We start from the raw sequence: 21580 nt of genomic DNA, 5'->3' as shown, positions 1-21580 counted from the left end.
AAACGCGCAAATTTTTCACCAAAATTATTTATTCTCACAAAATCTTTTTTCACATCATATTTGAGGAAAAGTCACCGAGTTTCAAGCCGGAATTCTGAAAAATGTAGTCACAGAAGAGAAATAAAAAACGAAAGGAGTCAAAATGACTCCATCAGTAGTTCTAGTGTTAAATGGCACTGTCACTGGACACTTTGGATGTCATGGTTATAGGGGATACTATTATGAGGCACCATGATTGTAATTGTTATTGGGGCCTCTTAGATGGGGCTTTGTGGTGCTCACAGTTATAGTGGTACTTATACAGGTACTGAGGATTTTATTGTTATTGAGGCACAGTAGCCGACAATGTTATAGGGGCGCGGTTGATGGCACATTTTGCCAGGTTTGTCTTAGGCACCCAAAGGACTTGTCTTGTCTTGACCGCTCTGCGTGAAATAGACAAGATATCAACTGATCACTTACCTTATTGAGTACCGGAGAAGTCTTCTTGGTTGAGAGGCCAATGTTGGAGGTGAAGCGGTTAGACAGGAGTCCAGGTGACACCGCCGCCTGCTTGGTAGTTTGAGTGAGAATATTCCTAAAGCTCACCGAAAGGAGTACGATTTCCGGAACTGAAATATCCCACCAGACTCCACGCGCTTTCCTGCATGCCAAAACTGTCCCTCCGGTTCCATGGAATAAAGGATTAAGACCCCACAAAACTCATTGGGCTCTTGTATCCATGATGCAGTTCACATGAAATGAGCGCCGTCATGGTGGTATCTGTATCATTCTCCTAACTACTGACACTTTGGTGGTATGCAGAAGAACTATCACTACGTAAAGGAGGTTGTAGCACGAGCTCAACATATTCTTTATAAGAAGTGTGTGATCGATGCGGGATAAGGGGTCTGACCACTGGGACCCTCTGAGTTCACAAAAATGAGGGTCCTCAGTCCCGTGTTTCAATGGAGCATTGTATTAAGCATACGTACTGCTGATCCAGTTATTGTCCATAGAGGCTGACGGGCGCTGTACTCCGCTAGTACTATAGACTTTGCTCGGTTGCCACTTCAAACGCGGAACTGAACTGTGGGACCCTATTATTAAGATCGGTGGAGGTCCCTGAATTCGGACTCTTATCAATCACATATGCAGTTATGAGTTGAACACTGTGACTTTAGGGCCCTTTTATAGCCCACAGAGGGTAAAACGAGGTACCTGGGACCCAGTATTACATTTTTAGCTCCCATCACACAGAGTTTATAATATTGATGTCTTATGTGGCAAGGACCCTCAAGCGCCCAACGCACCAAGGCCTGAATGAGCCTGCTGCATCTGCCTCCCATACAACAACTTCATAAAAAGCAAAAACCACAGCTTTCTATTCTTCTCCCACATTCTTACAGGCCGAGCAGGTTTTGTTAAAGTGCCAGGACAGGATCCTCTAAATTATAGAGTATTATGATTTTCCAAAAATCTATAGGGACATGCCACCCTGAAATCAAATGTACGTCAAGATGTCCACCAGTGGGAAGCCGAAGATTTTGGCCATAAAGGAGGCTTCCAGTGCCAGATATCACCAAGATCGGCATGACTTCCTGAGTGGGAATTTGTACCGATATTCGTACGAAAAATGTAGAATCAGACTTGAAATAAATACAGCTTGAAGGAGGAATTTCTATTTGTTGTGTCTAATCCCATAAATCTAGCACAAACTGAGGTTGTAGGGTAAGTTACCTGGAGTTTAGTCACATTCTGTCTCCTAACAGGTGTTGTCCCTTCCATTGCTCCTCATCTCCACGATCATTGGCTTTTCACTCCTTTTATCCTACTTTGGTGAAATTATGGAATCTTATATCCAATCAATGTTTTGATTCAAGATCCCACCCACCCTAGAAAAGACCCCCTAGTTCTGATGTCCCGCTAGAAGTTCTGGAGCCTGCTTCCTAGATGAGTCCGCTGGTGAGTCTTTAGATGATGTGACTGGACGAAACTCTTCGAGCACTGGGTGCACTTGTAGGGTCGTTCTCCAGTGTGAATTCGCTGATGAACCTTCAGGATCGAGTTCTTGATGAACTTTTTGCCACACACAGTGCACTGATACGGCTTCTCTCCAGTGTGAACCCTCTGGTGAACCATGAGCTCGTAGGGTTGTCGAAATGTCTTCACGCAGTGATGACAATGGTATGGTCTTCCACCTGTGTGACCGATCTGGTGCCTTAAGAATCGGGATAGGTCCGAGAAAGATTTAGGACATTCGCTGCACTGGTAAGGCCGGTCTCTTCTGTGCTGGGGCAGAGGAGATAGGATGCCAACATGATTATGCCAATCGCTCCACTTATAGAATGAGCCGTTGAGGAAGCAATGTGAGCTAGCCGGCCCATCCTCCACCGCCATGTCTCGCATGTTCTCTGTAACAGAAAGACACCACTCTGTTATAGAGGACTCACAGCCCATTCAGGACCCCAAGGCGACGAAGGAGCAAATCAGTTGTATGATTGGGAATGTATGGGGAAACCTAGACATAATTTAATAGTCTGGAATGGTTTGGGTGTGACTGGAAAAACTGGCAAATTTTTTTAACACATATATCTGCCGAAACCATGCCCAAGTCAGCTAATGGGCCACCGAGCTAGACCTTGGTTTGGGTACACCTGACTATGAATATTGTTGAACTGCCTGTGGTTTAGGCAGACATGGCCAGACTAGGGTATGGCTTTGGTAGATGAATTTAGGTGGACCTGGGCATATTTTCGGTATATACGAGCTAAATTAACACCAACCTTACCACATAAGATTGGGACATGTATGAGCTTTGTTGGCAATGGTGTGGGCAGACCTGGAAATTATGGAATCACAAGTATTCTGTTGGTAGGTTTGGAGGGCATTGGGTCTTTCCATTCACCTTGGTTGGAACCTTCAGCGGTTTCCATGTCTCCAGATGTCTGGTTTACCCAAATTTCCGTCATCTCTTGTATCCTGGAGGCTGGATTACTATCTATGGAGCAAGAGAGAAGAGCAGAAAGTGAATTATCTGCAGGATAACAGTCAACTGGGGGCGAAAGTAGTCTTGGGAAGAGTCAAAAACTGAAGAAAATCTGATTATTATTGTCAAACAAAATCAAGAGTTTTACCAAAATATGCTTCAAAGAAACTCTCCAGTCTTTACAGATCATTTCAGATAACTGTTCTCACCTAAGGTCTTAAGTTTACAATCAAAGTATGGATGCCAATCATTTCAGTGGAAGAACCAACGAGCACCAGGAGCCCATGTTATGGGAGTAACATGCATAATGAGGTTGCGGGTTTCTTTTCATTACCACTTTCAATTCACAGATTGTCTTATTAATGAAAGTGAAGGGAGTCTCGGCCCACCATCTTTTTTTTATTGGCCACATTGGTTGAAGACCTGGGCAGAGCGAATGTCCAACATCAGCACCATGATACAACTTGCTAACCGTATTGATGTTTTGCAGCATTACAATTCTGGATTCACTTTGCAGTGTAAAGAATGGAGGTTTGCAGTGTTATTAATACAACAAAAGATCATTTATACCATTGTAAGAGGTTTAGGAAGGCAAATAAATACAATTATAACAAGTCGTCTGGACAATGTCCCTGGATATGGCCATTTACACCAACAATAAACCTTAATACTTTAAACTGCAGGCTTGATTTGGTAGTGGTGAGGGTGAAACAGAAATAAAGGTTTATACGTCTTTCACAATATACTCAAGCACTAACGGATGACCATTACCATCATTGTACACATCAGAATCACGTTCTTGGGTGTGAAGACCATTAGACTATTACAATGTCAGCTGGTAAATAGTCTTAATAGGGTAAATCACTGCAGCAGGCTGATCCACGGAGATTTCTGATCTGTATATTCCATGCAAACCATTGGAGAAAAAATTAGGAATGGTCTTAACCCACCTGCCCTAACCACAGGGATATAACCCGCAATCATGGCCACATGTGACTCCATACAATGAAGAGCCAAACTCCCCCATGAAGAAACAAATTCCACCCCATAAATAACAAAAAATAAACTCCATCCTATGAAGAACCAAACTCCACCCAAAGAAGAAGAAACTCCAACCCTATTATTGTCCAAATTCTACCAAATTAAGAACTAAATTTCACCTCATGCCCAACCAAACTAAATCCAAGAATAAAAAAAAAAAATCTCCACCTTATGAAGAACCTAGCTGAATCCTAAACTCGACCCCATGAAGATCCCCACTCCAACGCATGAAGAGCCCCACTCCAACGCATGAAGAGCCCCACTCCAACGCATGAAGAGCCCCACTCCAACGCATGAAGAGCCCCACTCCAACGCATGAAGAGCCCCACTCCAACGCATGAAGAGCCCCACTCCAACGCATGAAGAGCCCCACTCCAACGCATGAAGAGCCCCACTCCAACGCATGAAGCATAACACCTCATTAAAGATATTTTAGCGTTCCACTCACAACATATTTCTGGGTAATCAGTCATAGTGAAAACAAATGTGAGATGTTGGTTGTGACTCCAGGATCATGTGATAGAGTGGACCAGGCAGGAGAAGTGGAGTATAGCACCACTTGGTGCTTAACCGCCAGCTCTATCATCAAATGGGAAGGTGTGGAGGGTGATATCTAACTTTGAGACAGAATATATTTCCTAGGGTGGCCAGCAGCAAACATTTAGAAACCCTTGCCCTGAACTCAGTTCTGTGGTCTCTGATATAGGGTCCAGAGCTGGTTGTACTGCTCAAGTATTCCAATTAACAATGCATTGGATAAGACAAGTCAAGCAGAAAGGATCACAAACGAGCGGTGCCCTGGGACAGGATAGTGAATCCTGGACACCTGGCTGTCAGAGTTAGGGAGGCTGGAGCCACTAGAAATGAGGCCCACATGGCCACAATCCCAATAGTCCAAATGCAAGACTTGGAGATAGACATAGAATAGATCTCCCGATTCACTCAACACATCAGCTTACAGGAAATGATATAATGAGCATAGGTTGCCCATTAGAACATCTATGTCTGGCATATTTTGGCAGGTACCGTCAGTTCAGCAAAATTGTCACCAATCAGCTGTCACAACATGGGCAGCTATACCTGTAACCCAAGCTGGGTAAATTTGCTTCTTTATCTTCATCCTCACCCTACACAATTGGCACAAGTACCCTACTATATTATGAACAATGTCATGGTATTCGAGGGGATATCTGGGAGACTCATCAGCTCACACATCACTTTCTCTCTTGTCATTCGCAACACACAAGAAATAAACAAAAAAAAAAAACAAATTTAGAGAGGTTTTATTTATAACAATAAAAATGAAATATTTCTTTTAAAATTCAGAGACATTCCTAAAAAATAATCATCAGAACCCAAAAATACAATAAAAGCGACACTTATGAGTCTGGGGTAGGGAAGGAGTTGACTAGGTTATTTTCCGTTTTGGGGGGACAGGCTGATCAGCATGACTTATGGTCATCACCTGCCGCCGCAGACCCGTGTGGACACTGGAGTGCTCTGTGGTCCGATCACAGGGCGACGTACATGAGGTAGGACGTATGACCTCAATGCCCTTTTGTATAATATTGCCCAGGGTGGCCAGTCCATCGGTCTGTTGGATCTGTAGAAGGTTTAAAGAGTAAGCAATCTGAGACAAGATAGCGTTCTGCTCCTGCATGAGGAGGTTGGACTCCCGCTGGCGAGAGGTCAGGTTGTGCAGAGTGCTGCTTATAGCTGACAGCTGGCGGTGGTCGCGCGGCTCAGGATTTAACTCCGCAGTGGTCTCCCGTTCTCCAATGACATCCTTGGGCTGATGCTTCTGACTGTCTGGTGAGATTACTGATGGTTCTTCTGAGGAGTCTTTACTGGAGTCTTCAGCCGCCACATCTTGGCACTGAGGAGAGAAGCCGGAAGCCGCCTCGGAATGGAAGCATTCTATGGGCTCTAAACACAGAAAAGTTATCATATTATCGTAGGTAATAATGGTATGTAAATCAACTCTTTACAACGTCGTTAAGACCATCCCCGCAATCCCCAAAACATTTTACAATTTGTACAAATCCTATATGACTGAGAAATTGGCATATTCTATATTGGGTCTTGAAGTCTTTCCTCTACTCTCACTTTTTACCTAAATTTAAGTTCTTTCCTTTCATTCAACTCGTTCCAACGTGCCGTCCCATAATCTCACCGGATCAGGTGCGATGTAGGATTAGAACTTCTGGCTGTAAAGAATTAAAACTAAATTTCATCATTCCCTTGTTTCTGTAATCCTAGACCAATCGGCCTCTATCTTTTACATCTCTGATCTTATAACTCCCCAAGTCCTGAATTCAACTAAACTTTATCAATCCAAATCCTTGTTCAAAAGGGATGTGCCCATCTTGGACATTGATTAAGTTTCTGCAATCAGTGCAGGTACGGGTGCGGCCTAGATTCCTTTAGAGCTGGACATTACATTTATATAGCTTCACATTTGCTGTGTATGGTGATGGGCGAACTCCTGACTGTTCGGGTCCGGCGGGTTCAGCCAAATACCGAACAGTTTATTATAAGCTCGGGTACAACAACAGTACCCGAACCCGGACCCCATTCACATGAATGGGGGGGACCGAACATCGGGTGTTTGCCACGCTGCACAGCAAACACTGCCTCTGACCGGTGGTAAGATTAATACCGCCGATCAGAGAGCTGCGGTTCCCACGTGGTCACATGACTGTGTGAGCCCGCAGCTCTGGCCAGGGGTAAAAAGTTTACCTTGGGTCACAGGCGGGAAAACTACACCCATCAGCTTATGCCGGCTGTCACCGATAACAGCGAGAGCAGGAGTGGCTGATGGGAGTATTCATTTGCCTGCGCTATAAATAAATAAAAAAAAAAAATGGCTTGGGGTTCCCCTGTATTTTTGACAACCAGCCAAGCTAAAGCAGACAGATGGGGGCTGGTATTTTCAGACTGATAAGGGGCCATGGATATTGGCCCCCACCCAGCCTAAAACTAGCAGCCCGCAGCCATCCCAGAAAAGGCGCATCTATTAGATAGTCCGAATCTCCCCACTCTCCTGTGGCGGTGGAAAGAGGGTTAATATTTTTGGGACTGAGGTCACCTTTGTATTGTCCGATGACATCAACCCCACAGTTTAGTAATGGAGAGGCATCTATAAGACGCCTCTCCATTACTAATCCTATAGTCTAATTCTTAAATAAAGAAGGATATTGTTGTTTTTTATTTTTGTTTTCTTACAGGAGATGAGGGCGTCGAGGATACGGTGTTAGGTGAGTAGAACAGTGCTTGTTAAAAAAAAGTAAAACTGTATCTGTGTGTTTTATTTTAAATAAAATAATTCATTCTGGGTGTGTGTCTTTATTTACAATATAACTATAGGATTAGTAACAGATAGAAGTATTATAGACGCCTCTCCATTACTAACCCATGGGGTTGATGTCACCGGACAATACAAAGGTGACATCAACCCCACAAATATTACCCCACTTGCCACCGCCACAGGGCAGTGGGAAGAGCGAGGCTAAGCGCCAGAATTGGTTGTGCCATTTCTGGGGCTGCTGAGAGCTGATATTTTTAGCCTCGGAGGGGGCCAGTATCCATGGCCCCTACCCTGGCTATTAATATCAGCTCACAGCTGTCTGCCTAGGCTTTGCTAGTTAGATTTTATAGGGGGACCCCATGTCAATTTTTTTCTGGGGTCACCCTGTAATCTAGCCAGTAAATGCTAAGCAAACAACTGTGGGCAGGAAACATCTTTGGCTAATGGCCCCTTCTCTGGCTAGTAATATCAGCCCCCAGTGGTGGGCTTTCCCACTGCTGGTTATGGAAATTACACGGGAGCCCACGCCGTCTTTTTTCATTTATTAACAAATACAGTATAATACACACCCAATGTAATCTTAGTTCACAGTCTCCAAGTGTTCCAGCAGCTGAAAAGTCCAGTGAATTTTAAATACCACTCAAAGTTTCTCATCAGTTTCTGAGCCTCACAGCTGCCGGGAGACCCAGTGGCTTTGAACTCTGGGAACCTGAAAGGTTTCTTGGGTTCAAGCCAACGGGTCTCACGGTAGCTCTAGTGCCTGAATGTTGAATGCTGGAGTGCCGGGTACTGAGTGCAGCTCACATCATTGTCGCCTGGTCTCCCTGAGACGACAATGATGGGAGTTGTAGTCAGCACCCACAGTGGACATTAGGTGGAAAATAAAGAATTAAAAAAAAAAACTTTTTCATAACCAACAGAGGGAAAGTCGACCACTGGGGGCTGATATTAATAGCCTAGGAAGGGGCCATTAGGCCTAAATGTTCCCTGGCTATTAATAACAGCTCACAGCTGTTTTCTGACAAGTGGGGTAATATTTGTGGGGTTGATGTCACCTTTTTATTGTCCGGTGACATCAAGCCCATGGGCTAGTAATGGAGAGGCGTTTATAAGACATTACTACATTACTAATCCTATAGTTATATTGTAAATAAAGGAAAACACTCAGAAAAATTATTTTATTTGAAATAAAACACACAGTTTTACAAAAATAAAAAACAACAATATTCTTCACCTGTCCGAAGTTCTGGCTGACACCGTAATCCAAGTCTGGGATAAATAGTTTTCAACCTAGACGGTGCTAAGAAGTGACCGTCCCCGGCTGAAAACCACTGAGGAATGAGATGCTGCAAACTCGGCCTCAGTGACTAGCGGTGACGTCATAGAGTTCACCGCCGGTCATTGAGACCGCGTTCCCAGCTGGGGCAATGAACTGTGGTGACCTTTCTGAGATCACCGCTAGCGGCCTGGCTGGGAACACAGCCTCAATGACCGGCGGTGAACCCTATGACGTCACCGCTAGTCACTGAGACTGAGCTCACAGCAGCTCATTCCTCAGTGGTTTTCAGCCGGGGACGGTCGCTTCTTGGCACCGTCCAGGTTGAAAACTATTTAGCCCAGACTTGGATTACGGTGTGGGACAGAACTTCGGACAGGTGAGGGCTATTGCTGTTTTTTTTGTTTTCTTACAAGAGAATCGGGGATTAGGTGTTGAGTATAACATTGTTTGTTATTCTAAAATAAAAAAGTAAAAGTGTGTGTGTGTTTTATTTCATATAAAAAAGACTTTATTCTGGGTGTTTGTCTTTATTTAACAATTAGACTATAGGATAGTAATGGATAGGCGTCTTATAGATGCCTCTCCATTACTAACCTGCGGGGTTGATGTCACCAGACAATACAAAGGTGACATCAACCCCACAAATATTACCCCAACTTGCCATCGCCACAGGTCAATGGGGAGAGCGGGGCAAAATGCCAGAATTGGCGCATCTAATAGACGCGCCTTTTCTGGGGTAGCTGCGGGCTGCTATTTTTAGGCTGGGTGGGGCCAATATCCATGGCCCCTTACCAGCCTGAGAATACCAGCCCCCATCTGTCGCTTGGCTGGTTGTCAAAAATGAGGGGGACCCCATGCCGTTTTTTTTTTTTTTTAATTATCTCTTTAAATAATTAAAAAAAATGGCGTGGGGACCCCTCTATTCTTGATAACCAGCCAAGCAAAAGCTGACAGCTGAGGGTTGCAGCCCACAGCTGTCAGCTTTGTCTGGCTGGTTATCAAAAATCCAGGGGAATCCATGCCGTTTTTTATTTATTTTTAGTGCAGACGCCGGCAGATGAATACTCCCCATCAGCCGCGCCGGCTCTCGCTGTTATCGGTAACAGCAGGCTTGGCTGAAGGGTGTAGTAGTCCCATCTGCCAACGCCTGTGACTGGAGGTAAACTTTTTACCCCTGGTCACAGCTGCGGGCTCACGCTGTCATCTGACAGCGTGGGAACCGCAGCTCTCTGATCGGCGGTATTAATCTTACCACCGATCAGAGCCGCCGGAGTTTCTCGCACTGTCATGCAGATGACAGCGCAAAGAACACCCGGTATTCGGGGTGCCGAACCCAAACAGTAACACAGATTTCCTGGTGAAGTCAGTGCCTGAACAGTAGTTGTTCGGTACAGACCCCGAGCGTTACTGTTCGGGTTCACCCATCTCTAGCTGTGTATCAATATTCTGGACCCGATCCTTCTCTGCCATTATTCACATTGACGTCACTTTGACACATGGTGGGGTATTAATACTAGTGGTTAGGACCATCCTGATTGATGTACACCTTGACGCTGGTTGGATGGCTTTTAAGCTTTTTTGAATATGGTCATTGTCTTTCTGTCTTGGGTATTGTCTGTTTAATGGCCAGTGTGAACATGCTCCTATTTTTCATGAATACCAACTTATACTCCAGTTCATTCTTCATTCTTCTCGGTTAAGTTTCAGTTCCTTATCAGTCTATAACCTGCAGCCCCCCCAAGGAACTTGTTCTAAGGAATAAATCCACATTAACTCCCCCCCCCTAGATACCAGGGAAATCATTATTATCCTTGTATCAGGCAGCTTTATATTTTTTACCACCATATTTTAAAATATAATACAGGCCTGATCGGGCGCCTGCTTTCTGGTAGCGTATATGGCTTCGGAGGAGGAACGATTACAGAGCACAAGAAACAGAACTATTAAATTTTATATTTAATCCAAAAGGGAGGCATTGTTTATGAAAAATATACAAAAGATTTTAAAAAGGGGGTGTCACGGGTGTGTCAGAGGTGACAGACAGTCGCCCTGCAGTTGGTTGCAGGAGATCTCTACGTTTGGCATTACAGACATCTTCTTAGAGACTGTCTCTAGGACCCAGAAGCTACCTCCCTCTGGCTAATTAACTCCCTGGCCTGAGTGTAAAAATACCTGGTGTGTTCTAGAGGGAGGTGCCGGCGATATTCATTACTACCCGTGAAGGCTTTAGCAAGAACGGTACTTTGTCCTCTCTGGAGCTTGAGGACACGTGCACATTTGTCTGGAGTCGTCTAAAGCTAAGCTATTTCCCCCTGTTTGTCCTTCCTTGTTATCTATAGTGTTTAGTGAAGATCGACTAGTGCTCATCTCCTCCCTTCCCTTGCCTCAGCCAAACGCCAGGGAAAGACAGGGCGAGGTACGTGTGTGGCAATTGGTGAAGAACCAATACAGGGACATTAGGGGAGACAGGGTGACGCTAGGTCAACCTAGGAGGTCTCCACTTCTGCCCCTTTCCCTCTTCCCTTTGTGTTGCACCAAGTCTTTCCCACACCTTGCGTGACAGGAGGACAATACAATAAAGAATATAGTTACACAAAATAAAAAGGGATTAACAAAAGAAACTTACTAGACCGATCGCAGAGACGATTCCGTTTAGCTGGAGGGGAGGTGCTCCAATGGACAGTTATCGAACGGGACCCCTGCTTATAGAATATATAACTCCCGGCATGAGTATAGATCCATCTTCAGCTGGATCTTTTATGCCGAAGGGGAGACCTGCCCACACACTCCCCTGTGATGACCTCACGTGGGCTCGTCTCCACCCTTCATGTTTAAATTAAAATCTCTAACTTCTGCGACAACTTCTCGCTGGTTGATCGTAGAAGTTCGCAAGTGACACCATATTTTTTATTGCAAATTTATCTTTCTGTAGAGACCAGACAAGACATGGCTGCTGTCCGTCCTTTTGGTACTTTTGCGTTATAGCTCATCGGCAGGGCTCTCAGATACGGAAAAATATGAGTATTGTTCCTTAGCTGACCCTGCCGCTAAAAATATGTGTCCTATTATTATCGGAAGTATAGAACTTCCAATATTCCATATTTCATGTTGGTGCCAGCGAGACTGCAGATTGAACACATATGCAAATGAGAGTGACCCGGCTATTGTGAGGAGTGTAGTAGATCCCCTTTGAAGTTTAATGAGCGGTTTCCTTTCTTTCTTTCAATCTCTGGCCCTTATGCTGAGGTGTCTATTTATCACAGGTCTGTGTTACTACAAGCTCCATTGGTATGGTAATTAGCCTGGGGAATATAATATTTTCTATGACAGGTAGCATTACTTACCCTCCAGAAACAGAGATATTGCATTATCATACTACAAAAAGGGGTAGTAATTATAGGATAAAAGGGATATTAATATTAATCCTGCAGACACGAGGGATACAGTTATTATCCTAACAAAAAAATATGGTAATATCACAACCCCACTAGACTCCAGGGATATTATATTATCATACTAGAAGACATGGGCAGTATCACTACCCCACTAGACACCAGGAATATTGCTACTCATGATTTCTAATATGATAACATCACTCTAGACACCAGGAATATGGCTATTGTCCCACTAGAAAACATGGGTAGGGTGTAGAACAGTCTAGACAATAGGGATATTGTACAGCTCCAATTCCCAAAAATTTGCTACGTGGTCTAAAATGTAAAGAGAACAAGAATGCAATGATCTGGAAATCCCTTAACACATCAGTAGGTGAACGTTGGACATTTTACCATTTCATTTGAAATTCAAAAAGTCTTTCAATTTCATGATCAGGAACAATGTTTCTGAAATTGTTCCATCATTTTTAGCCGCAGTTATCCATAGATTGGTGACCTCCGACCATCTTTGCTTCTGAGAGACTCTGCCTTTCTCACATGCTTTTTTTTTTTTTTTTTTTTATGCACAGTCATGAGGCTTTTGTGAACATTGACCCTCCGGCTGTTTTTTCACTATTATCACTTTTACAGACTTTTGACAACTCTGTCCCAACTTTTTGACCATCAATTTCAAAACGAGTTAATGTTTTGAAATGCAATAGAAAAATATCCAACATTCAACTTCTGATCTATGATTTATGTTCAATATGGAGATAAAGAGATTTCCAGATCATCGCATTCTTCTTTTCTTAACATTTTACACAGCGGCCCAACTTTTTTGGAATTGGGGTTTGCATTATCATAATGGAACACATGGCTGGTATTAACAACCCTCTAGACACCACTGATATTATTAGAGCACCCTACATTGGTAGTATTGCTAACCCTTAACACACCAAGGATATTGTTATGATTCTAGGAGAGTACATGAGTGGTATGGTTAACCCTCTGCACACGAGTGATATTCACTTATTAGAGAATATGGTTAATATATTGACCCTTTAAAACACCATGGACAACACTAATAACCTAGAGCACGGATATTTTTGTTACCTCCTGGAGACCAGGGGTGTTGTATTAAACATTAATAGCTCTGACACGTGGGCCCTGGGTAACCTGGAGGTTTCCATAACCCTACGTCTCACATTTGCTCATTGGTCCCTTGTGTTTTCACATCGTGTCTACTATAACAATTTAACAGAATTCTCAACAAACTCTTCGTAATACACAAAATAAGACTATTTACCGGCTTCCACCTCCTCGGGGAGGTCTTCCTTGTCTCGGTTCCAGTCAACCTCTTTGCTGTATTCTGGCTTGAAGAAATCTCTCAGCCTCTGCTCGTACGGTGCCAACCTCAGGTGCGGTGGGGGTCGGCGCCCCGTCTCGGCGACATGAGCCAAGGCTTCGCTCAGTTTCTCGTTCATTTTCCGCTTAGCATCCTTCCACCTTTTCTTGACTTTATCGCTTGTGCGTGATGCCACCCCTACTGAGCTCACTTCGTTAGCTATGGCCTGCCACATGGCATTCTTAGCCATACTAGAGGTAATATCAGCTTCGTTGCCAAAAAGTTTAGAATAGTTTTCGATCACCAGGTCAACAAGGACGTCAAGTTCCTTCTCAGTGAACTTTACAATTCGTAGACGCGGAACTCCGGAAGAGGGGGATGAAGCAGACTGAGATCCGAGGGAGTTCGAGACAGGAAATTGTGCGGGCGACGCAGTATCAGAGATATGCAAGATCGGCTCACCTGTATCTGTCATTTTGGCACAGAACAAAGTAAAAGTTTAGAGTTGGTGGGCAAGCTCACCTGCACAGAGGACAATCACTATCCAGAGTTACCATTGGCGAATCTGTACTGGTGGGAGAGTGTAAGGGGCCACAAACTATAATAACGTCTCAACTCTCCAACCTCAATCTCTTCATTCAAAAAATCACACAATGACACCAGCATGTTTTGGGCCCATCAACGCATCCCTTGAAGGAACACAGCAACGACAATCCATCATCTACTCGTACATGGCCCATGTACTGTATAAAGATAGGAGCTCCGACCAGATAAACGTTACGATGGAACGAGAACTAGCTGAGGCGCTGTCCTCTGAAACCAATTGGATCTCAGTTTCAGTTTTCCAAGATGAAATGTAAGCTATGATTCTCAACAGTACAATGGCCAACACCGATGCTTGACTGGAAGGAGGAAAAAGCTCAAGGAAGGAGAGGGCAACCATGGAAGAAGGTGGTGAGCAAGGTATACTTGCATCTGGGACCTATATTAAGTAAACCCGTCTGCTAGAAATGACCACCAAGAAATAATGACCCTAGGTGCTCATGTGCAGTGAATGTTCCCTCCAGAGATCAATAAGCTCTCAATGGAGTTGTTTCTGTCCCCATGGTTAAGGGCGACATTACCTTTAATGCAAGTAAGAGTTCCTACTGTAGAAGCGCTTAAAGGGTTATTCCCATCTCCAAGATCCTATCCCAATATGTAGTAGGAGTTGTACTTAAAAATAATATTAGCAAATACCTACAATTAGAAATGTAGTATAGTTTATCTGATTCACTAGGTCTCTTTCCTCATGTGCAGGACCTTGGGTATCCCTGGTTACAACCACTAGCAACTAGATGTCAATACAGTCATATGAAAAAGTTTGGGCACCCCTATTAATCTTAAGCTTAATGTTTTATAAAAATTGGTGTTTTTGCAACAGCTATTTCAGTTTGATATATGTAATAACTGTTGGACACAGTAATGTTTCTGCCTTGAAATGAGGTTTATTGTACTAACAGAAAATGTGCAATCTGCATTCAAACAAAATTTGACAGGTGCATAAGTATGGGCACCTCACCAGAAAAGTGACATTAATATTTAGTAGATCCTCCTTTTGCCTCTAGTCGCTTCCTGTAGCTTTTAATGAGTTCCTGGATCCTGGATGAAGGTATTTTTGACCATTCCTCTTTACAAAACAATTCCAGTTCAGTTAAGTTTGATGGTCGCCGAGCATGGACAGCCCTCTTCACATGATCCCACAGATGTTCAATGATATTCAGGTCTGGGGACTGGGATGGCCATTCCAGAACATTGTAATTGTTCCTCTGCATGAATGCCTGAGGAGATTTGGAGAGGTGTTTTGGATCATTGTCTTGCTGAAAGATCCATCCACTGCGTAACTTCAACTTTATCACTGATTCTTGAACACTATTGCCAAGAATCTGCTGATACTGAGTGGAATCCATGCGTCCCTCAACTTTAACAAGATTCCCAGTGCCGGCATTGACCACACAGCCCCAAAGCATGATGGAACCTCCACCAAATTTTACTGTGGGTAGCAAGTGTTTTTCTTGGAATGCTGTGTTTTTTTGCCACCATGCATAACGCCTTTTTGTATGACCAAACAACTCAATCTTGGTTTCATCAGTCCACAGGACCTTCTTCCAAAAAGAAATAGGCTTCTTCAAATGTGCTTTGCATACCTCAGCCGACTCTGTTTGTGGCGTGCTTGCAGAAACGGCTTCTTTCGCATCACTCTCCCATACAGCTTCTCCTTGTGCAAAGTGCGTTGTATAGTTGACCGATGCACAGTGACACCATCTGCAGCAGGTTGATGCTGCAGCTCTCTGGAGGTGGTCTGAGGATTGTCCTTGACTGATCTCACCATTCTTCTTCTCTGCCTTTCTGATGTTTTTCTTGTCCTGACACTTCTGGCCTTAACAAGAACTGTCCCTATGTTCTTCCATTTCCTTACTATGTTCCTCACAGTGGAAACTGACAGGTTAAATCTCTGAGACAGCTTTTTGTATCCTTCCCCTGAACAACTATGTTGAATAATCTTTGTTTTCAGATCATTTGACAGTTGTTTTGAGGAGCCCATGATGCCACTCTTCAGAGGAGATTCAAACAGGAGAACAACTTGCAAGTGGCCACTTTAAGTAGCTTTTCTCATGATTGCATACATCTGGCTATAAAGTTCAAAGCTCAATGAGGTTACAAAACCAAAAAAAGTGCTTTAGTAAGTCAGTAAAAAGTAGGCAGGAGTATTTAAAACAAGAAAATGATAAGGGTGCCCATACTTATGCACCGGTCAAATTTTGTTTGAATGCAGATTGCACATTTTCTGTTAGCACAATAAACCTCATTTCAAGGCAGAAACATTACTGTGTCCAACAGTTATTACATATATCAAACTGAAATAGCTGTTGCAAAAACACCAATTTTTATAAAACATTAAGCTTAAGATTAATAGGGGTGCCCAAACTTTTTCATATGACTGTATATCAGTGGTCGTAACCATGGATACCTAAAATCCTGCAATGCCTGCACATGAGGAAAAGGACATAGTGAATCGGAAAAACTATACTACATTTCTAATTGGAGGTATTTGCTAATATTATTACTACTACATATTGGGATAGGATCTTGAAGATGGGAGTAACACTTTAAATACTGGTCATCTCCATGCGCGTCCCAGCACGGCACAGGCTGGTTCCTACCGATCGCACAGCGTATTAGCTGTAGATTTTCAGAAACCAGATCTCGATTTCCACGCCATGGATATTTTCTGTGTGGAAACTGATGCGGTGTGTTTTTTTTTTACATCTGCAGTATAACAATTATTTCTGGAGGATTTTTTCTGCGTTTTTCACACATTTCAGAGTAGAGGTGAAATCTGCAGCAAATTCTCCCCCCCGTGTTCACGGAGCCTCAAAGGATATGGACACTTTGCACTTAAAGGGTTTGTCCAAACTTAATCACCTATGCACAGAATCAGTGACAACTTGCTGATCTCTGTAACCCCCTCCCTCCCGCCATCCCAGAAGCGAGCTCGTAGCCGGAGTAGTGAGAGTAGTGAGAAGAGTGTTGGTTTATTTGTAACCTCCTTTAGCTGGCCCTGTACGATTCAGTTGTACTTGGTTATCTCCAACAATCCCATAGACAAATCAGTGGAGCGGTGGTACGCATGCGCGACTATCATTATTCAAAACAGGGCACTTCCACCGCTCTCTCCTTTATAGTCCTCAGCACATCATCTTACCACCGCCGAGCGATGCATCTTCATGCTAACCCAAGACTTCCCGAGATGCCCCTGCACATCCTGCGCCTCGTCACAACCGGAAGCCTTGGCCTAGAGCGCGCGGTTTATGGTCACAGAGCACTTCATGAAGTCATCGCGACCTTACAACGCGCATGTGCAGACACGTCCTGGGTCTACTTGCAGAAGGACGTCTCGGCCTAGAGAGCGTATTGTAAGGTCGTAGAGCACGTTTTGACGTCATCGCGACCTTACATTGTGCATATGAAGAGATGTCCCAGGCCTAGTTGTAGTTGGAAGTCCAGACCTAGAGTGTGTGTTGTATGGTCATGAAGTCATCGCGACTGTACAACACGCACGCGCAGAGAAGTCTCGGTCTAGTTGCGGCCAGAAGTCCCAGCACGGAGTGCGCGACTATATATTATTCTCTGAATGACTGTCTGTTTACAGTCCAGCTGAGGACCATAATTATTCAGACAACAATATATTTTGCTGCAATCGTGCAGCCAGGCGCGTATTCATATGATTGGTTCCCTTTACGCATTTCGCACTGTTTGCCTTTTGCAGGTTATTTATTACTTAGCTGGCTGCAGAATGCAGTTAACCAAGAATCTTTTAACGACCTCATTGTGATGGAGGATTTGCATCTCTCGTTAAGCTCAGCCGATTTGACCACATCAAAGTTGAGCTGAACATTTGTTGTCATAATAAATCAGCTGCGAGGAGCACACACAAAAAGACATAAAAACAAGCGTAACAAACACTTCGTCAGAATGGGCTCACAAAACCTTTAACTAAAAAGATGTCCATATCCTTTAAGAGGACTGAAAGGGCTCCACAGTAATCAGCCGTGAAGAGGGGTGGGGGGCTCTGGCATGTACAGAAGACCTTTATAATAATGGGAACGGAGGGGGGGGGGGGGGCATGACCTGAAGTCACAATGAGCAACATCTCAGTGATGACACCTGCTCTCCGGTCCAGAACACGACCAATAATGTCGGGAAGAGTCACCAATTCAGAGAAGTTCTCCAAGGCTTCTTACCTCTTGACGGCACTGTGGTGTTAGGTGGCCCTTGCCCTCCTACTGACACCTTGATGTATTCAGGTTCCTCTTGTTTGATTGTCCTTGTGGTCACCGGACCTGAATATATAACCAAACAATACATCACCAGGGACCACAAACGTAGACGTACGTCTATCAGGTGGGAGTATTGGAGGTGGGGGACGGTACGGAGTTATTGCTGCTCTACGAGGGAGGACAGGAGCATATTTACTATAAAAAGACTTCAAATTCACCAATAAAACCTTTGCATTACTTCTTTACTTTTGTCAAATGATGACATCATAGGCCACAGTTCTTGATGACATCAAGTCGTCAAATTATGAGAATCGTGAGAGACTCTGATGTATTGGGTCTCGAATGCTATACCGGTGACACCCCTATATGAATGGCTGAGGAGCGGGCACTATAGGCAATATTACCCTCTGACACAAAGGAAGGGTCTATGTAACTGTATGAATGTGTGCTTGTATGTATACATGTGTGTGGCGGTGCTTATGTATAGACGCATTGTGTTAATGTGTGTATGTATGTACAGTGCTCAGCATAAATGAGTACACTAACAGATTTGTCAAAAAACCTTTAGTCTCCACCTATTTTATGGGATACCAAACTAAAAAAAATACTCTCAAATGTGAGCCACTGATAGCAAACAAGATTTCTTATTTTGCACACCCACAACAGTAAATTTTCCTACAAAAATTACTCAAGACCATGTTGCAAAAGACTATAAAATTCTAATGAACAAGAATTCAACCATAGGTCTTTCTAAATCTTCATTACACCGGAGTCCATCAGACAGTGAACTATTAAAAAGTCCATTACTTAAAAGAACACCCCTTCTTATTTCCGCCTGTCAGCAGTGGCACCACATGGAAGAGAAATGTCACAAAATCATTTCTTTACCAAGGGTACAAGAAGAACAGTCAAGGTTTACCTATCAGTCAGATACTGGAGCAATAGTGACACAACAAGGTAACAAAGATGGAATACAGTCATCTTACAGATGTCCAGCCCAACCAGGGAAATTAACACCTAAACAGGAAGAGCAGGGATGAGAAGGGATGAAAAGAACAAAACGAGAAGTTTACTGCGGTTATCTTAAGACTAAAAACACGCCAGATGATCGTGCATGGGGTTCATCCATGCAAGAAGCCTCATTGAAAGCCCATTCACAAAAAAGGACGCATACAACTTGCCAGGGCCCATGCTGAAAAATATGAAGACTACTGGGACTCTATATTTTGGAGTGATGAGACCAAGTGAATATGGTGGTGGCAACGTCTTATGTTGGGTTCATGAGGTGCTGGTGTTTGGGGCTCATGAACTACTGGGGTCAGACACTGATGGTCTACATGTCATTAATGGGATCATGACTTCACAGATGTCCTGCTCAGAGAAGATTGTGCCATCACTCCGGCCCTGGGTAGACTGCACTTCTCCAACATGATAATGATCCACATCTATGGCCACTGTTACATTTCTGAAGACCAGGTGACACTGACTCAGTGGCCAAGTGTCTCCTGATCTGACAACCAGACACCTACAGGGGGATTCAAGAGATACAAGTGGTCTTCACTCTCCATCCGGAGATAGATGTAATATGTTACCAACTTATTCATTCCAGTTCTAGAAGACATGGTGCTGTCCTTACTAGTGTTGAGCGAGTATGTTCTGTTCCGAGTATGCTCGGGCGAGCACCGAGTATTTACAGCTGCTCTGTGATATGATTGAATCGCTCCCGTGTACATGATTTGCGACTGTTTGACAGCTTTATTACATGTGAGGAATGTGTAAGAAATAGACATTCCTCCCATGTAATAAAGCTGTCAAACAGTCGCAAATCATACACACGGGAGCGATTCAACCTCATCAACGAGCAGCTGTAAATACTCGGAGCTCGGCCAGAGCATACTCAGCGAAAGGGTTAATAGAACATACTCGCTCAACACTAGTCCTTACACATCATGGTAATCATACAAAATACTAGATGGAGGAGTTTTTGATGTGGGGTGTACTTATTTTTGGAATCAACTAATTTGAGTAAAACTGAAGATTTTGTAATGAATAAAAATCTTAGTATAAATGAAAAGTGAGTGCATTGTCTAAACATGTAAAAGTTTGGGCACCCCTGGTTAAAATGACTGTTACCGTGAACAGTTAAGCAAATTGAAGATGAAATGATCTATAAAAGGCCTAAAAAGTTAAAGACGACATCTCTGTACCCTTTTCCTCCACATATACCTTTGATCATTGTGGCCAAAGACTTCTATTTTACCCTCATCAGTCCACAGGACTTGTTTCCAGGAAGCATCAGGCTTGTTGAGATGTTCTTTTGCAGACTTCTGATGCTAAATTTTATGGTGACGACACAGTAAAGGTTTTCTTCTGATGAATCTTCCATGAAGGCCATATTTGAGCAGGTGTTTCTTAACAGTAGAACAATGGACCACAACTCCAGAGTCTGCTAAATCTTTCTGAAAGTCTTTTGCAGTCAAGCGTGGGTTCTGATTTGCTTCTCCAGCAATCCTATGAGCAGCTCTCACTGAAATTTTGCTTGGTCTTCCAGACCTTATCTTGACCTCCACTGTTCCTGGAAACTGACATTGCTTAATTACATTTTGAACTGAGGAAAGGGCAACTTGAAAAAGCTTTGCCATCTTCTAATTGCCTTCTCCTGCTTTGTGGGCCTCCACCATTTTCAGAGTGCTAGGCAAAAGCTTAGAAGGACCCATGGCTGCAGTTTTTGGCACAAGGTTAGAGGAGGCTGGGTTATTATAAAGCTGGGAAATTTGCATCGCCGGACTTTCCTAACTATGATAGTGAACAAGCCATAACGCTAACAGGCTAATTAAGGTCTGCAACCTTGGTCAGTTATCGGAGCACACAAATCTCAAAAGGGTGCCCAAACTTTTGCATCGGCCCATTTTCCCTTTTTGTAATTTTTAAAATGTAAGAGATAAAAATATATCTATTTTTTTTACCTAAAATACAAAAGGAAATAGGTCATCTTTCACTTTCGGCCTTTTAGAGATCATTTCATCCTCAACTGTTCAACAATAACAGTAATTTTGACCAGGGGTGTCCAAACTTTTACATGCCATTGTACACATGTTATGTATACATGTGCGTACGCTGTGTGAGATTTACAGAAAACCAGACTGCAATGATTTGGAAATTTATCGCAATATTCCATTACACAAGAACACAGATCAGAATTTGTGCACCATCCCCTCTTCTTCTTACAACAGTCTGTAAATATCGGGGAAGAGAGGGGACAATTGCTGGAGTTTTGAGAGAGCACTGTTGTCCCAATCTTGTCGGATGTCGGATATTCGCTGCTCCTCAGTTTGGGGTCTTTGCCAGATTTTTCGTTTCAGAATGTGCCAAAGTTTACTATTGGCGAAAGGTCCCGGACTGCAGCCGGCTGGTTCATCACCTGAACTCTTCTTCCGTGGAGCCGA

General features: G+C 43.5%; 1 protein-coding gene across 9 annotated transcripts in view; it reads right to left on the bottom strand.

The window, feature by feature from the left end:
• LOC141258665 (uncharacterized) overlaps window positions 1-21580 on the bottom strand; it is an 80215-nt gene that overhangs the window by 7810 nt on the left and 50825 nt on the right. For 6 of the 9 annotated variants that reach the window (XM_073673634.1, XM_073673633.1, XM_073673636.1 and 3 more), the window contains 3 exons: window positions 18099-18197; window positions 13276-13782; window positions 5277-5935 (listed from right to left, as the gene is read on the bottom strand). In XM_073673634.1, coding sequence (XP_073529735.1) covers window positions 5418-5935; window positions 13276-13782; window positions 18099-18197 — 1124 coding nt within the window. In that variant the 3' untranslated portion in view covers window positions 5277-5417. Of the gene's footprint in view, window positions 1-462; window positions 2394-2887; window positions 2981-5276; window positions 5936-13275; window positions 13783-18098; window positions 18198-21580 lie in introns of those variants that run through there. The other 3 variants (XM_073673640.1, XM_073673638.1, XM_073673639.1) reach the window with 1 other exon arrangement.

This window comes from Phyllobates terribilis, unplaced genomic scaffold, assembly GCF_046119375.1.
Source record: "Phyllobates terribilis strain yellow unplaced genomic scaffold, ASM4611937v1 Scaffold_3__8_contigs__length_932513732, whole genome shotgun sequence".
Lineage (NCBI taxonomy): Eukaryota > Metazoa > Chordata > Amphibia > Anura > Dendrobatidae > Phyllobates > Phyllobates terribilis.
Note: the sequence above shows the minus strand (reverse complement) of the source record. Positions and strands in the feature narration are given on the sequence as shown.